Raw genomic sequence first — 20,984 nt, 5'->3', positions numbered from 1 at the left:
TGCCAGGAGAGAATGTGCACTTATACCTCCTTTGTGCTGATAAGGAATCTGTGTGGAGTAATTGAAATGCAGGGCTGTGAAGCACTGCTGTAGGGTTTTTTTTGTTTTTTTTTTCTCCCTTCGTTCTTGGACCAGGGGGAACATGTTTGCTGTGGATTCTTTTTGTTTTATCAGAGAATGAGAGGGTGGCTGAGAATTGAAGAAATGGCCCTGGAAGAATTGATGCAAAGATTAAATGCGGTTTCCCAATGCACTGGTAGGAGGAGCTGCTGGTCTTAAATAATATGTTGTGTTGATGGTGTTAGTGATTTTATAGGATTTGCAGAAAATCCTGGTAATCTAACTAGCATTCTTTATGCATGTTTGCATTAATAGGAAAGGAAATTTTAAGAGCTTTTGTCACAGGGTTAAACTTTTGTTTATATTGACACTAATTAACATTTTTAATGCTTAGATATTCATGAGGCCACCTTTAGAAGGTCCTCTTGAATGGGTTTCTAGTTTTGAGTAGCTGCTAGCACAATCAAATACTATAAGTAGGTCTTGTTTCATTTTTCTGTCTCTGACTCAGCTGTATCTAAGAAGTGGAGGAATTACAAATTTGCCATGTAAAGCTGATCTAATATGAATCAATGAAGAGCCCAGATAACTATAAGGCACTGAAGCCAGTATTTTAGGTGGATCTAAATTGCACTCTCATGAGAATGAAGATTGAATGCATTAATCATGGTAAATTTAGTTTTAGATCTGAATGGATTTAAAAACTGCAGTAGATCTACTGAAATGGTTTTAACATTGTAAAAAGATTATTATGATTTCTGATGGATTTTCTTATTTTCTTGAAAATGTAAATACTTGTATGTTAAAAACTAGAGCTGAACAGCAGCGTAGAATAAGGTGATTTGTGATTAGATTAGAATTGTTTTCCTGTCTATTGTTCATGCAGAAATATGAACATAATCCAGAATTTAAAGTTACCTGGAAAGAGAAAAAAAGTGTTTTCTGCATCCTTTAAAACTGCTTCTTTTGCCATTCATTCTTAGTCTGTTGACAGATGTCAGAAGTCTTGCATCTTCTCGTATAAGGCAAACCGATGGGTTGCTGATGCAGACTTTTCAAGGTATTATTCACTGCAGTATCAAAACTCGGAATTTTTCTTCCCATTTCCCTGGGTCCACTGTTTCCTAAGAATGACTGACTTTTTCAGCTTTTTCAGTTTGTGATACAAAGAGATAATTAGCAAGATGGCTGATGCTGTAGTCTGATGACCAGATAGATTAAATGACAAATGTGAAATGGACAGATTAGCTGCATCAGTTTTCCTGGATAGAGGAGGTCATTGTTTTACCTTCTTTACTAACATTTTGGGGGGGGCAAAAGCAAGACTTAATCTGAAGAGAAAAATGATTAAGTTCCAAGTGAAGGTCACTCCACACATTTTTTTCTGCTTTATTGCTTTTCATATGCACTTTTCCCCTAGATATCATCTTATTTTCAGAAATATTTCTGTATTAAATGCTTGGATATTTGTTTTATTGCATGTTTTCACTTTCTGAATTTTTAAGTAAGAAGAAAACCTGTCTGATATTTGCTAGTGCCTACTACCTTTTACAGTTTATTTTCATAATGCATGCAGTATTTCTTCACCTCCTTAAAATTGTAGCTGTAGTTTTTCTGAAGTAAGATAAATTATAATAATGCACGATAGAGTTGGTGGCTAATATGGGAGGCTTTTCTTAGTGAATTGATATATAATGAGCCTCTAGACTGGCAGTGGGCTTGTTAATGTGCCTGCAATGCTGCCCAACTCTCAGCTGTGCAGGTGTATGCACTGTGACCTGCATACAAGCCACCACCAGTTCCAAGTGCTATTTTCACACTTGCTGGCAGGCTTTGACTGTGTGTTGATATTTAGCTTGTTAAACTCGTACATTTTTCCAAAAAAGCAGCTGGTATTTTATTGCCACTTTCATGTTTAGATGGTTTAACAGATTCTTCCCTCTCCCCTTTTCCCCTCCTCCCCCTCTCTTTCTCTCTCTTTCCTTCTGTGTAACCCCTGTGTAGGCATTCCCTAACCAAAGGCACTTGTTACCTTTTTTCTGCAGCCAGTAGTTGTATTTATAGGTAACTCTCTTTCAAGTTAACTGATATTTTCTTTTTCCTTTTTCCTTTGTTCCTTTCAGGTTCCTTAGATTGTTTCTCTGTTGGCATCTCCTATTCTTTCACTATACTCTACCCTTGAGTCAAATTATCTACTCATATAACTTCACAACCATCTCTGTTAGCAAGATTCTATTGCAAGCAAATAAGTTCCCTTAACAGACCAAGATTATGTGCGGATTTTTTTCAAGCCCATTTCTAATAGCTCCCTGCTCGTAAGTAATTGAAATGCACAGATTTCCCTAGTGCCCCATAACACAGCTGTTCACCTTCAGGAGTCGATAGATTTTCTTTTTTCAGGACCCCCAGATAAAGAATATTCCTCTTCCTTCACTGTTTCTCTGGATGATACACCTGGCACGCAGGCTGAGATTCATCCCACCTAACTTTAGAAGTCTGAAATACTAATTCAGAAGAGATCCTCTAAGGTCCATGTATGGTGAAATGAGGGAAATGGGCACCTTCAGAAAGCAATTCAGTCCACCCTTTGAGGTGCATGTGTCTTTCCTTTGACTGGGGAAAGCCTGGAGTAGCTGAACTTCTACCCTAGCATTTCCTGAATGTCTGAACTTAGGTGCGGTAAATCTATGTTGCAGCCCATAATCTTTTTTTGCTCATTGTTCCTTTTTACCACCGCAGCCTTTCTGCCTCTAGCATCTGTCCCTCTAGCGAGTCCCATGTGTTGGTCTGTCTCTGACACAGCCTTTGGAGCTACTTGTTTATATAGCCACAAAAACACTTTTCTTAGCAGTCTTTCTGCTGCTTCTGCTCTGCGTAATATTCCCAACCCCTTGGTATCCAAACCCACACCTATAAAAATGACTGTCCTCTCTCTTTTTACTCCCTTACAAGTGTGTGATTCTCCCACAGAATCCTGTAAGTGCCTCCCTCTGCCCCATTTTCAGAATCCGGACAGCTTTCCCTAGCAAAGCTTTGATGATTTCTCATCTTGCTTATCTCCACTTTATCCTCCAGAGCGTCGCAGATACTCACATTATCTTCTTCTAGTTCTGGCCAGATATAGCTATTAAGATCATATTCTCTGCTTCTTCGTTTTATAGTATGATCCTCCACACTCTTCTCTGACCGCTTCTGCTCCACAGTATGAAATGACCTTGTACCCTTCCCTCTCCAAGCAGCTAATGAGGGTGCTCCCATGACATCTTATTTTGTTCTTCCCGCATACACTCCTCAATCTTCCCAGTCATTTCCCTTCTATCAAATGGCCTCCTGGACTCAGATGACCAGACTACTGCTTTCCCTATTTTTATCTAATTCCCTAAAACAAGACAGAGGTGATTTAAAGAAATGATCTATTTTTGCCTAATTTTTTACATTATCATTTTTGTTAAGAAAACAATGAAATGATTATTGATATTGAAAACACCTTTATCCTGTTTTTATCCCTGTTTCTTTTTTTGATAGGTAATTGCATCATTTTTGTTCATTTGAATAGTTTTTACTTCTCTACCACCTATTCAGTTCCATTGCTTTGTTAAATTAGACTCTATTCCATAAATTGCTGTTTATGGGCAGAACCTTCCCTCTCTGTGGAGCAGTGGCTGACAGGATTGAAACCCCAGATTGTAAACACTTGTGGTCTGGGACCTTATATATTATCTGTATTACTGTATGATGTGGGTTATCTGCTTAGGATACCATTTGCTCTGAGTGATACAGAAACTGCGTTATGGCAGTAACTCTGTCACTTACTACTTGTATTTGCCTCAGCATTGAGCTCAGAAGCCTTGCAGTTAACGGTGTCATCTAATTCATGCAAACAGACTGTGGAAATCTGAGATTCCCAGCTTTAAGCCTGTGGTAACCCCGCTAATGGTTTCTTTCCACCTTGGAAAGGTGCCATTATTACAGCTACCATCTGTTTCCTCTCCTTGAACAAAATTTCAACACTGCAAAAAGAAGAACATCTGCAAATCAAAGTCAGTAAATGTGTATGTAGTTCCTTAGTAAATATGTGTGTAGTGCTAGTATTTCACGTACAAGTAGTATTGTTAAGACATTTCCGCTTCAATCTGTTTTCAGTAGCTCCAGACTTTGTCTTATTTACAATTTGGGCCAAAACTTCACACTTCTGTTAGAAGGTTATTGTTTATTACTGTCGCTTTGTCTTTTGAGTTTTGAAGGAGGCTCACCTGTCTTGAAAAATTAGGAATAGGTGTAGGAGGAATGAACCCACGTGCCACCTTACTAAATGAAAAAGTGTACTGACATCAGTGGAAGGAGCTGGCTTGCTGCAGAGAGCAACGGAGACACCCTCAGGCACTCTAAAGGGACATTTAAGTTATGGATGTGTTGTCTATGTCCTCTCCATTCCTACTCTCTTCCACCTCTTACTTCTCTTGTGCTGAATAGTGTATGCTAGGGTGGGTCTCAGACTGCATCTCAGTTCAGGCTCCAAAGGTCGTTTCAGCTGTTGCCACTGGGCTGTGCGGATGGCCAGGGACGAGTGATGAATTCATCGTTTGTTGTGGAGGAAAGGGAATACAAGTGTGAGGTCAAGTGGCCGTTGCAAGCTTGCCTATTCTTTCTTACTCTTTCAGTGTCAGTTCTCAGTTCACCTGATTTTCCAGTTTGGGAATCCAAAAAAATGTTTTTCTGTGTGGCGGAACGCTCTGTGTTCGTGTTAATTTGGCAGGCAGACTGATCTGAGTATGAAGGGCATTAAATGATTATTTGGCAACTTTGTCAGGTTTCTTTGTAACCGGTGGATTTGAAAAGATCCAGTTGAGAGCTCTGAAATCTGTAGATTATTTGCTCATCTGCTGTGCCCAGACGACATTTGATGGTAGTGGGCTATGCCTTTCCGTGGTATAGCTTGCTGTCCCTCGTTTCAGCTCTCCTGCCTCCATGTTGAGCTGAAACATAAAAGATGCCTCTAATTTCCCAGGCCAGAGTGTATAGACATGCTCTATATAGGCATGCTCTTCCTATCATGAGGTTTAAAAATTCAAGAATAAAGATGAGAGCTACAGCTGAACAGACCGAATTAAGTAGTTTATAGTGGTTTGCTCATATTTGGTACAAACAGGTAACTAGTGTTGTGGTTTCTGTATGCAGCTACATTGCATCTGTTTCTTATGAGATTCATGCTTAAATCAAAATCTTTGTCTTACCACTGAAACAGCCAGAGCTGGTGAAACTGGTGGGAGTAAGGTTCAGAGCTGACAGCAGTCTTGTCATTTTTAAAGAAAGCTGCCTTTGGGTATTCTGATGAAAATTATTTTGATCAAAATTGAGGTTAAGTTTTATTTTGTAGCCCAATTAATGTTGCTTAAAAATGCATTCCAAGAAGTTTCAGCTCAGTAGGATTTGTTCCTTGTTATATACAATGAAGAAAAAAAAATGAAAATGCTCACTTGATTTTATGTCCATGTGGAATTTCGGGGGTTGTTTGTCAACAATAATGACGTCTCTTACCATGTCACTTTAGTCTTATGCTGATGTAAACCACTGTGTGATTTTAATTGCAGCTATTGAATTACAGTAGGAAAACTGAAATCTAAGTAGATATTTTTCAACAGACAAACTGGACATCAGAGGCAAAATAAACATAAAACAGTAAATGATGGCACATGTAGAGTAACTTTTCAAATAATTGTAGGATATGTAATTATAAGTCTTCCTTTCAGTATATGGACTCTTGGTACTTCAAGCTTGTAGAGCCAGGAAAACCCTGACTGGACTTCTGTAGCTAGTGATATTGAGGGAAAAAAAAAACTGTCTTTGATACATTTTTATTATCATGACTCAGAATACTTTCTTGACACAGCTCCCTGGCACAACTGCCTGGCACACCTATAGCCTAAGAGAACCAAGTCATAAGATTACCTCATGCATATCAAATAACAGAGAATTTCTGTAGAACAGTAACAGTACAGTGTGGGGAAAGAGGTGTGATATGTACAACAGGCTGCATTGTATTCAAGACATGTTTGTTCTCAGCCGAAATGCCAAGTGAAGCTAGGAAGTAGGAGGTGTTTGGTCACTCACCTCCTCTTGTAACGCAACAGATCAAGGGAGCTACAAGAGAGACTTGAAATTTGTCATTTCTGAGTCAGATCAACGACTTTTTAAGATTTTGAGGTATTATTTAAAACAATATATTTTAAGTGAAAATTTCAACCTGCTGTTGTAGAATGTCTGGCAATGCCACTTTAATTTTGTTCTATATTTCTTTTCTCTTGTCCTATTAAATAACAACCAGATATGCTTTTATTTCAGACAGAAGGAATAAGATCTTGTACGCTTTTACATGGATTAATCACTTGTGAATCTCTTGTGGTAAGTCTATAAGACCATGTTAGCTATTTTGACCTCACTGTAAATTCCCCAGTTAGCCATACTGCATAGCTTGAGTTTGGAGTGAGCCATCTGGCTCACCAGGCACAGAAACACAGCTTTGTGGTTGAGGGGAACTGTCTGATAGTCCAGCCCTACCTTTACTAGCAGCATAGGTGCAGGCAATTCATGCCTTGTGGAGCAGTGCACTTAAGCACATAATCTTGGGTACAGGTAAAAAGACAGGATCATCATTATCTTGGAGATCTACTTACTACACAATCCAGGCAATATCAGACAGTATATACCCTTGTTTGCAGCAACTTGGACATTAGTTATATCCTTGATTTGTCTGTCTGTGTTAGTCTTTTTGCAGCTTTTAAGTTTTTATATTAATGCTTTGAAATTCATGATGACCGATGGGAAGTGCTTTTTGAGTTGTACCAAGAGCATGGAGTAATGTTCTCAGGTGCCATTCTGGCTGTTGTCCTTCCTGCATGGTTCCCTGGAGCAGCAGGGAGTTAGACCTGATGAATCCATTGGTGCAATGGAGAAATATTGAGCTTTATCACACGAAAGACAGGCCTGGCTGTGAGTTTCAACATAGGTATAAGTTCAAATGGAGAAGCATTATGATGTCTGTCCCCCAACATTTGTATCTTCCTATGATGGCTGAGCTTCTAAGTGCTTGGGAGAAGCCAGTGTGAAGGAGTCTTAGACAGTTGAAATACTTTAAAGATATAGTGGAAGACTGCTTACTAAGAGAATGTGTTGCTCAAATTGTGACAAGGTGATAAAGCTCAGTACAATGTAATACTAATTGTTTTTGAGGATGTGGGTTGCAGCAATCTGATTTACTAAAATTCATAACCTGGGCAAATTGGAATTTGGGGAGTTCAGAATTGCAACATCTCTTTCCACCTGAGGTGATACTTCAGGGCCATAAACTCTGTCACCCTTCATGAACTTTAGACATTTGCTATGTATCGATCTTGTTAAAAGCCTTTTGGTCTTCTTCACTTTTTGTAGCACGCTGAAAATTTGCATCTGGATGTGAATGTGCCAGTGACTGTTCTTTTATGTTTCTCAGCTCTTGTCAGAAGCCAGAAATGTATCTTCCTTTCCTTTCAACTACTCTCTATAATCAAATTAATTTAAAGGGAGGGTGGCTTTACTTATGAAAGAGAAGGATAATTGATACAAACACAAAATAACAAGAATACGCATAGCTGATTCTAAAAATGAGTTTTCAAGCTACAACCTGTGTTATTAAAAATGTTAAATGATGAATTACAGCCTTTCAGTAAACAGTCCTGTCTCTGGCTTCTGGGCTGGGCAAAGAGCCTTATTTTGGTCAGTATTTTGTCCTAGGCTGCTGATTGTCAGTCCATGTTACACTGTGTTTTTTAACTCATGTCTTATGCCTGTGTTGTAGCAGCTGCTTTTCAAATCCAACCTTGAATCAACTTCTGGCTAATGCAGTACACTACACAAACCAGTTTGTTGTGTGACTTGCTTCCTCTTTCATTATTTATCCTGCATGTATTACTGCAGGCATGATGCCTGCTGTAAAAACTGTATTGGAAAAGGCTGTGTCAAACCAAAGGATCTTGTATTTTTATCAGAGAGAAGAGTAAAATGGCTGCTTTTAGTTACCATAGAAAGACATGATGCACATCTCTGCTCCTCTTTATGTTCCCCAATGCTCTGTATTCTGCCCCCACTGAGGTTGACAGTATCTGTAACTGAACTGATTATTACCTATTTCCGTTATCTCAGTGTCTTCAATTTTCATATTTAGTGCAGTGAAGAATGAGACAATTCATTTGGAAGGATGAAAACTACGAGCTAGTTTATCAGATTCCCTTCCAACCTCCGAGAAGTGCCTAAATTCAACTGTACATGTTCTGTGTAACGGTGCAAAACTTCTCCCCTTCCTACCTTTTCTCACTGCCATCTAACTTATACTCCTCTCTCCAAACAGGTAATTCTTCCACTGACTCTTGATTTCAGCTTCTAAACAAGTCTGTAACTTGGTTATTATTACCCAGCTTGCTTAACAAAGAAAGCTTGATGTTTACTTACCATTTCACTTTTTGACACAAATTTTATTCGCAGATGGAGCGTAATATTGGTAATGACAAAGTACATTTATATGTAGTGGTATATTCTTGTAAAAATACTTCAGAACAGAATAAAAGCTCCCACACAAACATTCAATGAAACAAACAGAGGAAAAAGCACTTTGTGTTCGAGGGAGGGAAAGAAAGGGGGTTTTCCTAGCTTTGGGGACTGTGGAGCAGTGGAAGCAAGAGAAGAAGAGAATGAGGGAAGGATGGGTTAAGGAAACTAAGCAGGTACTTGGTTGTGCAGTTTGAATGAGAAAAGAGAGTTGGCAGAAACTAGAAGGTATAAAAAGATGTTCTTGAAGTTTTGCTCATAGTCATTTAGTAGGACATGAAACTGGGGGCCCCATCATAAAATATGTCTGAAGCACAATAGCTTTATGTTTAATACTTGTGATGCAATGTGACCTACATACACAGAATCACAAGAGTGATGAAAATTCATCATCATTACTTAATTCATGCTTGAGTAGATGCCAGGCTCTGATTATCAGACCACTCCAGTCTGCTCAGTGCCCAGACATTTTCTGTGATGCTGGCACACCTGGTTTTGTCGAGGACAACCGCAATCAAAAATTCTCCTTCTTGGCTCTGTGCAAAGGCTGCTGAGGCTGCAAGTGACCTGTAGGATGCACTTTGGAATTTTAATGTTAGAGATTTGAAGGCAAAGAAAGACAAAGAGAGTCTGACTGCATTGGAGAGAGCAAGAGGAAGCCATTGAAGTTGTTTCTGGTGGTGAAAATGGTGTTAGCAGCTTACAGGAAAAATTGGTCTTTTCCATGGCAGCCAAATCACTTGTGAAGTAATTTATGAAATAAAGGTAAGAAAAAAATATAAATCAACACATAAGATTCTAACTTTTCTAATTGTATACATTCTTAAGTTTCCTCTTCCAAGTCTCTTCAGCATTTCTTCCCTGCAGCTTATACTGTACTTGCCTTTTACCTTCAAGGGCAATGCAATCTGCTTCTGACTTCAGTGGCATCATTGTCTCGCAGTAAATTCCTCTGCAAACAGTATGCTTGGATTGCTTTGAGAGCGCAGAGCCCAGAGTGAGAGGGTTATTTATAGAAACAGCTCCTCTTCTCAGTACTTGTGTAAAGACAGAAGATGAATTATTTCAGTGTGGCAGGTAAAGGTGTTTTTTTGAAGCAATTGTTCACATTTTTGAAGGTCTAACAGGGAATTATAAAGATCTGGTAAAAGGTGCATACCACAAAGGACTGCCATACATTTCATATCAGGAGAGCGAAAGTATGCATTAAATGCTATGTTATTTTTGTACAGTGTGCTTGGCAGTTGTCTAATTTACAGTAGTACTACAATGCCCTTCGAGCCTTCAGAAAACTGGGAACAAACTTTCCATATCTTGCCACCTACCTTTTAAAATTTGGACACAGAACAATTACTCTTGGTTTTATCTAATGTTGTTTTTCCTTCCCCGCCCCAAAGATGGGATAGCTCTTTTAGGTTAGTGATCTAGGACTGAATTCAGTAAAGACTTTGACATTTATATTATGCTTCAGGGAGCCCTCTCAGAGCTGGTGAGAGGAGGAAGGATTTAAATTTTTTGTCCCCTACGGAGGGCAAGAGTTCAGGGAGAGCCAAAATGATTTGAAGGGAAATACAGGTATTTGAGATAGTCCAGAAGTATGGTTGCCAAGGCAGGAAGGAATCTGGGTGTTACCATTTGGCACTCACATCTCAAAGAAGTCCCTCCTGTTCCCACATTTTCCCTCAGGAGTTCCTTTCCCATCAAGTAGCTCCTGACCTTTCACATGTCAGCATTGCTCCTGCTGCTGGGTCGCTGCTTGCTATCTGCTGTAGTGCCTAGCTGAGAAGGAAAATGGGAGCAGACAGTGGTGCAAGAGAAGAGCCTTCCACCTCATTCATTATCACCACAGCCATTGAACTGCAGCCTGGCCAGTTTGGCAACCACTCTGCCCACTTCTGTGTCATGTAAGGTGTGTGACACATGGCTGGTATATTTAATTGGCCCTATGACATAAAATAGGAACAAATCCAGTTTATTCAGCTTTAAAGATATAATGGAAAAAAAGGAAGCAAGGCAACTTGTGCACCCACTCTCTGCTCTTTCCCTTCTCTTTACTCCCTCCTCCTGGCAGCAGATCAGCTGTGGAGTGGTTGTATGGGGACTATTTTTATTGATTAGCCTTTGTGGAGCCTTCCAAACCTCACATACAGGTTAGGAAGAGGAAGATTCACAAGTCTGCTGAAGTCCTGCCATGTGTGCTGCTATCCTGTGCAAGGAGCTTGGGCTTTGTTGGGTTCTGTACAGGGGGTTTGCAGACCCTCTCCCTGGTTGCATGGCATGGGTCCTGCCCTACCATCCATACAGCTCTGTGTGGGCCACCCTCGCCATGGGGGCCCTTAGTTGTGTTGAGCTTGCAATGCACCACAGACAGCTGCACAAACTCCAATTTACTGAAGTATGAATTATTCAGGAAGAAGTTATTAAAAGTATCAGATTTAATTTTATAGCATCATTAATCCCTGAAATATCCGTCTTTGAAAATTACCATTGCATTCATGAAATACTTACGGGGAAAAAAGCTTAGTTTGAACTATTCGTGCCATTAGAAAGGGATTTTTTGATAGTTAAAGCCTGATTTTAAAAGTGTGTTGCTAATAACACATTAGGCAATGAATTAGTAAGTTATTAAGCTATGAATAAATTAAACTGTGTTTGCTTTAAAGGCTGGTCATCTGCTTTGTTCTGTTTTTGTTATTGAATATAGCTCTGCACAGCCTGCCTCGCTCTTTACAGATGAACTATACTGTACGTGACAGCTCCCTGCCTCAAGTGACTTGTCATCTATATCAGACACAGCAAAAGGGAAACATCAGAGGAGCATGTTGGAATTGATGAGGGAAGAACATTCCTAGCATGAAATAGGGTCAGGCACATTACTGCATGAGGGTTGAGTAGTCCTCAAAGAGTTTTTCTAGCTCTACCTACTCTTATTTGGGAGAGGAAGGGGTTTATGCCCCACAGTATGCCTTGGCAGGTCTGGTCCCCTGTTTATTGAGGTGGGAGACCTGCTGGAGCGTGCTGTGGCTTGTGTCCAGCCCAGCAGCTTGGGTTTCCTTTCTCAGGGTGAGAGGGAGCAGGGCGAGGGAGGGCTTGGCACTCACGCGCAGCTCTTCCCCTGATAAAGTCAGGATATGGCTAGGGTGTGAGCCCAGGGAACTGAAATCACTCTCATGTCTCATCTAGAGATAGCCCAGGTGATATGTTTGATGATGGCTGTAGGTAAAACCTGGATATGTGGGTCTGTTACCCGGTCTTTTTCTTCACTTCAGTTGCTGATTCAGTTGTAGTAAGATACGAAATAACATTTTTGCTCCAACGTTGTTCTAGTTTTCATTTTTGTAACATTTTTTGAGAAACCGATTGGAAGTGGCTAAAATACCACATTTTGCAATGCTGAATGCAGGGATGTGGTTTGATACAGTGTAAAGTCAACACTTCATTAGCTTGTTAGACTCTGACAGAGGTTAGATGGCTAGTCAACAACAACAAAGTTTCCCAAAACAAAACATTTTCTAATGTCAAGCAATAGCTGGACTCCTCGGAATAAACCACATTATTGTCACCTAATAAATTAGGCCAGTTTAAAAAAATTTTTTAAACAAGCCATTTTTAATAAAGTTTTCAGTTTTATGGGGAGCTTTTTGAAAACAGTTGATCCCTGGTCACTTTGCAAGTATGTCTTTTGCCCCAGGTATATGTATTAGAATGGTTATACCCATGTGTGTATCAGAAGGCAGTTTTCTACTAAAGCTGTCAGTAAAAATGAAGAAATCAAATTTCATTGTTTTTTTTAATTGGAAATGATTGTAATATTTTTTATTACAAAAAGAGGGCAAAAATTCAAACTACTGTTGAAACATGTTTGTGGGAGATCAAAATTTTTTTGTGGAAAAATAATTAGTGAAGTAAAAAATTTAATTTTCTGTTGAAAAATAATTTTGGTAAAAACTTCTGATTAGCAGTATTTAGCAAATGAATATTGTTGAAGCAAGGGAGACTTTAATATTCCTATTTGTAACTGCAATTTTTTTTATAATGAGTACTTTATTTCTAGATGCTGTGTTCAGAATCATGTAAGCCTCTCAAAAAGATGATCTTTACTGCAAAGATAGTGCAGAGTATGTCTGAATAAATTATCTGATCAAATTATTATCTAAAATTGTTCTTTGTATTATTTCTAAAACCAGGTTAGAGACATTAGGTTTTGCTGGAAAAAATCTAATGTCTTCTGCTTTGCTGGAAAAATAGATAAAACATGATTCTTTCTGAAGGCGACTGACAACCACAACATAGTAAGTTAGGAAAAGAACCCAATTTTCTGTTTTATAAAGCCATGTCATGGGATGCATGATGGAAAAAAAACCATAACAAACTTGAGGAAGCAATGTAGTTGTCTGCATACTGAAATAATTGCCCAGCACTGTCCCCTTTAAAAATTGGTCAGCAGCTCTAAGGAAAATCATCCCTTATAAATAGATACCATGTGTATTTTTTCAGCTTGTTCTCATACTGTTTGCACTTATTTTATCTGGTGATCAATTGCTTGGGCAAGAGCAATTAATCAGTTAAATTAAACTCTAGATTTTCTAAAAAAAATAAAGTCAGAATTGCATATGCATTTTCAAAAGTGCCAGTATAATACTGCACTTCACTTGATTTTGAACATTTTGGAAAATGACTGCCACATTTGGCTTTATACAGATGAAGTTTGCACTTTCAGAAGTCTTGACCTACTAATTTGTTTGTACTATTGTGAGATACCTTCCCAGCCTACCTCTAGATAACTTAAGGGAGGTGTGGAAGGAATTCTTAAAGTGCTGCTTCCAAATTATGAATAAATACTCTGACTAATAAATATTCTGAGCTTTCCATGAAGAGGCTTTCTATGTTACGATTACTCTGAAGAGAAAAAATGCTTCTGTAAGCACATGACTTCTCCTGCTTTTATTTAATTGATGAATTCAGTTACCTGAATAGGGAAAATGATTTTGCATGGCATTTTAGTGTAGGCAGGTATTTGCACAGGCCAATTTTAGTCTTGTAAGGATGATGTGAGGCTCCTCCTACACTCAGTGGAGAGAGACAGTATCCTCTGACACTGACCAGAGCAAGAGCTAGTAACTCTTCTGAGGTGCTTCTGGGAGGATCTGCATTATGCGTTGTAAGGGTTATCCATGAATATTAGTCACACTTGCCTAAAGATAAGGTACTTTTTTAAACTATGTGTCAGCTGGCGTAATTGAGTAGCTGAAAAAAGAGGTAGTTCCACTCTTTCCTCCCTTGCCTCTAGCCATGGCTTCCCATGCTCTCTCTTGTGTCAGGCAAGAAATCATTGCCTGCCAGTTGTCTGAACCATTGAACTGGTTAAGGTCTTTGATTCAACAGATAACTGGTGAATTCTGGAGGGGAGGAAACAGCTGTCAAATCTGTAGGCTGCCCTACCTCATCCTGTGGCCTCACAGTCTTTGAGCTGGTATCAGGGGAGCCTCGGGAGCGCATGGCTGTGGCACTGGGGGAGTGAGAACGGGGCTACTGTCCTGGCAGTAGTGCTCTGCATGAGGCAGCGTGAGGTGAGATATGGTGAAACTCCTAGTCTTTGTGAATATTTCCCATAATTTTTGTTTCCTGGGTTACTGCGTCAAGTATGGTTATCTCTTTAGAAGTTTACTTTTCTTGGTTAACCTCAAATCTTATGTGGATATGCTATGGTAGAACATTATGGCTGTTGGTTTGTTGGCTTGTAAAGCAGAGAAATGCTTCTTAATCTATTTAATATGATGGTTTGGGTACCTGATTTCTACAGAGATCTGGGCGGATCCTGTGTCTATTGAACCCAGCTGCTGGACTGAGACTCAATTTCTGGCGCATACCTCTGTCAAGGTTCAAATTAATTAATTTTGAGGTCATTTATTGTCTTAGGTTGACTTCAGTGGGTGTTGTATCAGGCTCTTAGTGTTTCTTTGTTGCATGAATTAGGAACATGTGAGACTTCTGTTCATCCTCTCCCCTGCCTTCAACTGAAGACTGCTGCATTTTAACGTGTAATATCTGTACACAGTTCATTTTTACACAAAATTTTGCTTCACTGCTCCCGAAGCTTACATTTTATATAACATCACTCATCCAAATTCTTTTGCAGAATTCTTCATGCATCTTAAACAAATAAATGGTATTTTATATCTCAAGCAATGTTTTTCAGCAGGCTTTGAAGATGAAAACTCTATACTTAGAAATAATAGGGAAATTCAGATTGCTAGTGTGTATAAAGCAATACTGGAGTTGTTAGTACCAAACTTTTTACTCACAGGGTGAGTAAATAGGATGCAGGTGTAACCTGTGTTTGACTTAGATCCTGTATTTCCCTTTGCATCCTTATTCTCATCTGACAGTCTGAGTGTATTTTTATATGACCTTGCACCATGTCTGAAGAAATACATCTGTGACAAGGTGGTGATCTGGAAAGACATAAGCCTGAAAGCCTAATGTACAGATTATGTCTAAGTGTTATTTTTAGTGTATTTTACTGTTACTTTACTGAGCCAGTAAGTTTCTTCTCCTTTCTAGCTCAGTGAATGTTATCAGTAGTGAGTTACAGTTTTGTTGTAGCTGAATACAAAATTAAGTGGGAAAAAACCATCTGAAAAGCATTATTGCTTAAACTAGAGACAAAAGGGTACATTATGTTGGTAATTACATTTAAATATCTGTAAGTGATCAGCCTCAACAGTAAGAAGAACTGTAAGTAATTTATTTAAATGTTTTTGCTGATGCACTTCCTTGAGCTTTTTCAGGCCATCTATTAGGAGCTACAACTATTGTTAAGGTGTGCCATTTATGCTGTTCTGACCAAGAAAAGCCATGATTACATGACAGTTGTGTGTTGTTTTGCTAGCCTTCATGAGAAACACACTAGTTGTATGGGGGGGTTTTCCAATTACAAACCTATACTCACACTAAACTTTTCTTGCAGAGCTAAATTATTTCTCATAATTGTTACCTGAGAGCATTCTGGTTGTTTACTGATTATTAAGTTTTATYATTTATTTATAATAATTGCAAAGTTAATGTGAGAAATGCATATTTTTACACTTCCTCCTTTGCACATGCTATCAGTTGTTGTTTTGCTTTTGTCTGATGAGAATATGTTCAGGCTCTAAAGATTCTTCCTTCAGTTGGAAAAATGCCTTAAATCATGGATTTGAGGCAAAACATACACTTTGAAAAGCAAAGAGGGTATATATAGTGTCATTTGACTGCCAACTGTCTTGTGTTTGCTCCCTCAGGGCCTTGCATTTTTTTGCTCTGTAGGCCACAAATCCTCATCTATAAAATCATGTAAGAGTAGGTAACTCACTGAGGTGTTGTGTCTCATTTAGTTTTTAAGAGTGTTTTATCACACTTGATTAAAATTTAAGTTCCTGAACAGCCAGTACTTCTAATGTTAAAGTATACTGTAATTAGGATGTTTCTCAACATAGTGTCTTGTTCGCACATGTGCAATGCTCTTTCTCTGTCTATATTCTCCTCCCTCCCTGTGCAGTAGGGAACATTCCTTCATTGATACAATATGAATGGGATGATTTCAAATCTTTCTCATGTGTTTTCTTTAATGCACTATAGTAAAAACGCTAATCCAAATAAAGTATCAGTCAGACATGCACCAGACAGTAGATGCAGGGGAATTCAGGCAAAGCCAGAAACAATTTTCCCTGCAGGGTAGAGCTTCTCTCTCCTCTCCCCATATGAGCCCCAAGTTTACTCCCATCCTTGCCCGTGGTTGCCTATTACTTTTGTTCTAAGCAAGCCCCTCCTCTGGTCTTCCGTCTGAGGTCCATGTTCTGCACCCAACCTCATACTGCACCTCTTCCAGCGCCCTTCTGTCCTCATCCTTCTTCCGTACCTACTGTGTCTCTCCAGCTTTTTCTCTATTGAGTCCCTTCCCTCCCATAGATCTCCTCATAGTCTCACCTCTCACTAAAAGATTACTCTTTTTGTCCAATATATTTCCTTATCTAAGTCCAGCCTCCTTTGCCCTCATTCTGCAGTCTCACTCACCTGCCTTCCCCATGCTGGCAGACTCATATCCACCTTGCACTTAGAGCCATGTCTCTTCTGCTGTCAATCCTACTGCCTCCAGCTCCTGTTGGTCTTTCTACCAGTGAGTCCTGGCAGGAGGCTGCACAAGGGTGAGGAGTGAACTCCAGGCCACATTAAATGTTTCTGGGAAGCCTTATCAAGCCCCAGTGCTGAAGTTTCATTTCCCCTTTCCCCTTGCTGTACTTAAACCAGAAGTTACGGGCTTAATACACATTATGGAAAGAAAACTATGCTGTCATTATGTTGGAGGTTATATTAGGTGCTCGGAGTGGTTCCTGCTGACCTTAAAATCAATGAAAAGCCATAACTATTTATCAAAACCAGAGGGTAGAAGGATAATAATACAGTGTGGATAAGAGAAGTGACTATTTATCAGGACACAGAGGAAGTGGATCCTACATCTTTACTGGCTTAAAGGATTGCATCACTTGGTGCCTAACAATAAAGACGACTTTCTGAGGTACTCTGTTAGAGGGGCCCCCTTCAGAAAAGAAAGGAGATCTTGTTCAGTCAATCCTTTAATGACTATGTCTGTCTGCGTGCATTTGGGGGAAGGGGAGGGTCAGATAGCCAAATGAATTTTAACAGAAGGTCTTTGTGTAAAATATATGGAGACTAAGAAAGAAATATCTTTTAAATCGGTTTTCAAGAAAAATGTAAAGTTACAGCATAAAAAAATTATGTCATTGTTTTGTTCTGTATCAGGGTTATTTTGTGGAAAATATTCTGAGGATTGTACTTCAAACCTGTTTCGGTTTTTCAAACCTGTTTTGGGTTAAATATTATTTGAAAAAGATTGTTGAACTGCATTTGTAAAAAGACAAATACATTTAGAAGGGCTGGATTATGAGGAATTCTGTTCATTGTACTTGTCTTTATCATCTGTAGAGGTTATTTCAAGTTGTAAGGTATAAAACTTCAGCCGTTCAGTATTATCTCTTAGATCTTTATTTCTTGAACACTGAAAGAAGAGGACATAATCCTTCAATTAAGCAAACTGAATGAAGTTGGTAATTTGGAGAATGAGAGGACTTTGAGTCTGTTCAGTGTTTTATAGCACTATCCATCCATTACAAATGAATTTATAATTTACTTTATTAGTCTGTGATAACTTAATCAGCTGCCAGTACTTGAAAGTTCTGCACACTTGTGATTTGTCCAACTATGTCCTGCAAAGATACTAAGCAGGATTTTAACTGCCTTTCATGAAAAATTCTACCAATAGGAAAACTGAGCTTTGTTACTTCACTTGCAGCCAAAAACTGTTTACTGTGGTAGTACTGAAGTTTGTACAGACTTTAGATCTACCTTAGATTTGCCTCTAGCTCTTTTTAATGCCTAAAAACCTTAACATAGACTTGAAGAGTATTTTTCTCTCTTTTGACAAAGGAGTGGGGCTATCATGCTTATAATTGCCATACTTTGTAACAACTGCTAAATATATAATGCTATTTCTACCATTTGTCTGCCCGCATGTGTGTATAACTTGTAAATTATTTAAAGTTTTTTTCTACCACTTTGCCTCTTCACATAACTCTAACATGAGGAAGATAAAATTCTAGTAAATTATTAATTCACTGGGAAATTGAAACAATGGATATAAATTAGCGAGCAAAAATTGTTTTCTTTTTCTCTGTGGAGAGCCAGAGCAGTGAACACAGCTGGATAACAGCAAGGGAGCTAAATGGGCAAGGTGATTATAAAATAATTTAGACTGGAAGGGACCTCTGGAGGTCATCTAGCCTGACTGCCTGGTCAAAGCAGATCTAATTATCAGGTTGCTCAGGGACTTGTCCCGGTGAGTCTTGAACATCTCCGGGGGTGGAGATGCTCCAGGATTCTCCACAAGTGACTCCTCTGTCCTCTGGTACGTGGGCAGGGCACAGGGAACCTGGTCCTGGCTGGCTGCTGGAGTTTGATGGTGGCCTGCAGTGGTGAAAATTTTCCCTCTGGCTGAAACTCCTGCAGCAGAATGCATAGGCGCGCTAAGGTCTTTGTGGCAGGGCTTAATTCTAGGGCAAAAAAATTGCTGCTCACTCTGACTATGACTTTAATAGGTCTTGTGATCAAAACACACTGACTTTATGCAGGCTTCCAGGTCTTGATACTTAAAATAATCTGACTTCTGTTTATTTTCATAGCAGCTGGTTGTTTCTTTTCATTATTTACTGTTTCATTTTATTTTGCCATACCCATATATAATACATATTGTACTAGTTTTCATAGACTGGTTTTAAATATTTGAAGAGAAGGATTGAATAGTACTGTAAGTATCCGTGAGAGCAGCAAAGTCCAGGCATGTAGCTGCAAAGTGGAGTGCTATACCTGTGAAGTTTGATGAAGAAAAGCTTGCAAGGTGTAATTCACTGTTTAATAAAGATTTAGATAAATTATAATTAAACCTGTATTCTGCAGAGTTTCTCTGCTCAGTAAAAACCTGTTTCCTGGCATAACTTTGATTTGATTTGGATTTATTTGGATTGGAGAGCAGCTGGGAAGTTCTAAAATGTTTGATTATTGTTTATCTTTAACATGAACTGCAGCATCTGTATCTTTTCCGTTTCGTTTTTCTACCTGCTTCTGTCCCCCAGGGTATATCTGGGAATCCCATATGTTCTTCTGATGGGGAAGGTCAGTATCTGTGATGCTTTCCAGATGTGCTGTCTCTATTTAAGGGTACAAAATAAGAAATAATCCAGTGCAGTACTGTGCATTACTAACAGAAGAGCCTGGTATTGATGGTGTCTCTCTACACATGACAAATTTGAGCAAAGACTGCTCATATGACCAAGTCTCTGCTTTGTGTTTTATTGCACAATGAAAAGAATCGCTTTTTGATACAGGCTCTGTCTCTGGTTTTGGTGTTCCATTGCTGACTGTTAATGTCCTGCTCTGCTAGCAGTTGTCAGTCGTACAGATGAAACAATTGAGTTTCAAGGGCAAAGCAGTTTTTCGGTAAGGGGGGGATGTGTGCAAGGATTAAAATACACACAGGGACAGTAGATCGAGCATGGGAGATGGAGTGGTGGGAGCAGGATCAAAATTGTCAACTGGAAGAGATGCCAGCTTTCTGGAGCAGATCACTGTTGTCAAAGATCCCACTGCTTCCTCTCTGAGATCAAGTCCCCAACATCAGTCTTCTAATGTGAGCATTCTTGCTGCCTCTTTCTGAGTAGTTACATTTTTGTTATCATCATCTTTCTCAGATAAATCAGGATCTATCAAATCAATTGAGGATGAAGAATGAAACAATGGGGTAATGATTTTAATTGTCACACTTTTCAGAAACACGTCTTCAATGGACAGCAGAGTATGCCTGTGTAATGTTTTTTATGTCTGGGGCCAGATAAAGACTGCTGACTCAGCACTACCTTTAACTCACAACTGAGAAGCATCATTTAGATTGCTTGAAAAAGAAAACTCAATGCAAATGTGACAAGATCAAAATTTAGAAGGGAGAAAGGGGATATTGACTGGAGTGGACCTCTAGCTTTGGTTGTACAGCTCTACAGGTATGGGAATTCACATTTGTAGGCTTTACTCACATCGAAGAATATGCAGGAAGAAATTTTGTGCTCAGGTGCAAGCTGTGTTTTTTTTCGTCTTGACTTTTTCTTTCTATGTAACTTCTGTACTACCTAACAATGTTATTTCCCTCAGCCTTTTCATGCGGTGCAAATATGTCAAGAGAAACCACCACTTCATCACTGCCTATTTCTGCTTAAGGTATTTAATTAACAAAATCTTCAGTGTTTTTCAATAGACTTTGATGAAATACTGCATTTGGAGGCTATAATTCCAGTGATGCACTTACCCATTGTGCCTTTATTTGGGTTCTAAGTGTGCAGTGGTATAGCCATAAATAGTAATCAGCAGTACTATTTTATTAAATCATGTGAAGATTCTTCTGCTGAAGAATCCAAAAGAGACCAGCACAGATTGCAAGAAAAAAACCCTGCTGGTTTTAGGAAATAAGCATTGAACAATATATCCAACCTGGAAATCAATAGGTATTTGTAATTTGAGTACCGTGGCACATGCCACATTTTAAGCCAGCGTTACTGGCTTCTTTAACCAGGAGCCACATTGTCTGTCCTTCCTGCTTGTCCTACATGAGAACCATTTCCCTCTGATGCACAATGCAGCTGCACAAATGCAAATGCCAACACAAGGCAAGCAGTAGGAAGAAGTTACTGGGAGCAGGAATTCTCCCTTTGGCAGTGGTATGGAGTTAGGTCAAACAACGT

The 20,984-nt window shown here is 39.1% G+C and overlaps 1 protein-coding gene across 4 annotated transcripts in view; it reads left to right on the top strand.

Moving 5' to 3' along the window:
• The window catches only part of MCF2L (MCF.2 cell line derived transforming sequence like), a 163,591-nt gene that overhangs the window by 23,863 nt on the left and 118,744 nt on the right, over positions 1 to 20,984 (top strand). The window contains exon 1 of one of the 4 annotated variants that reach the window (XM_026055329.1): positions 178 to 256. The exons of the other annotated variants lie outside the window; for them this stretch is intronic. Coding sequence (XP_025911114.1) covers positions 178 to 256 — 79 coding nt within the window. Of the gene's footprint in view, positions 1 to 177; positions 257 to 20,984 lie in introns of those variants that run through there. 4 annotated transcript variants of the gene reach the window in all.

This window comes from Apteryx rowi, unplaced genomic scaffold, assembly GCF_003343035.1.
Source record: "Apteryx rowi isolate R43461 unplaced genomic scaffold, aptRow1 scaffold_123, whole genome shotgun sequence".
NCBI lineage: Eukaryota > Metazoa > Chordata > Aves > Apterygiformes > Apterygidae > Apteryx > Apteryx rowi.
This window is presented reverse-complemented; position numbering and strand designations above follow the sequence as displayed.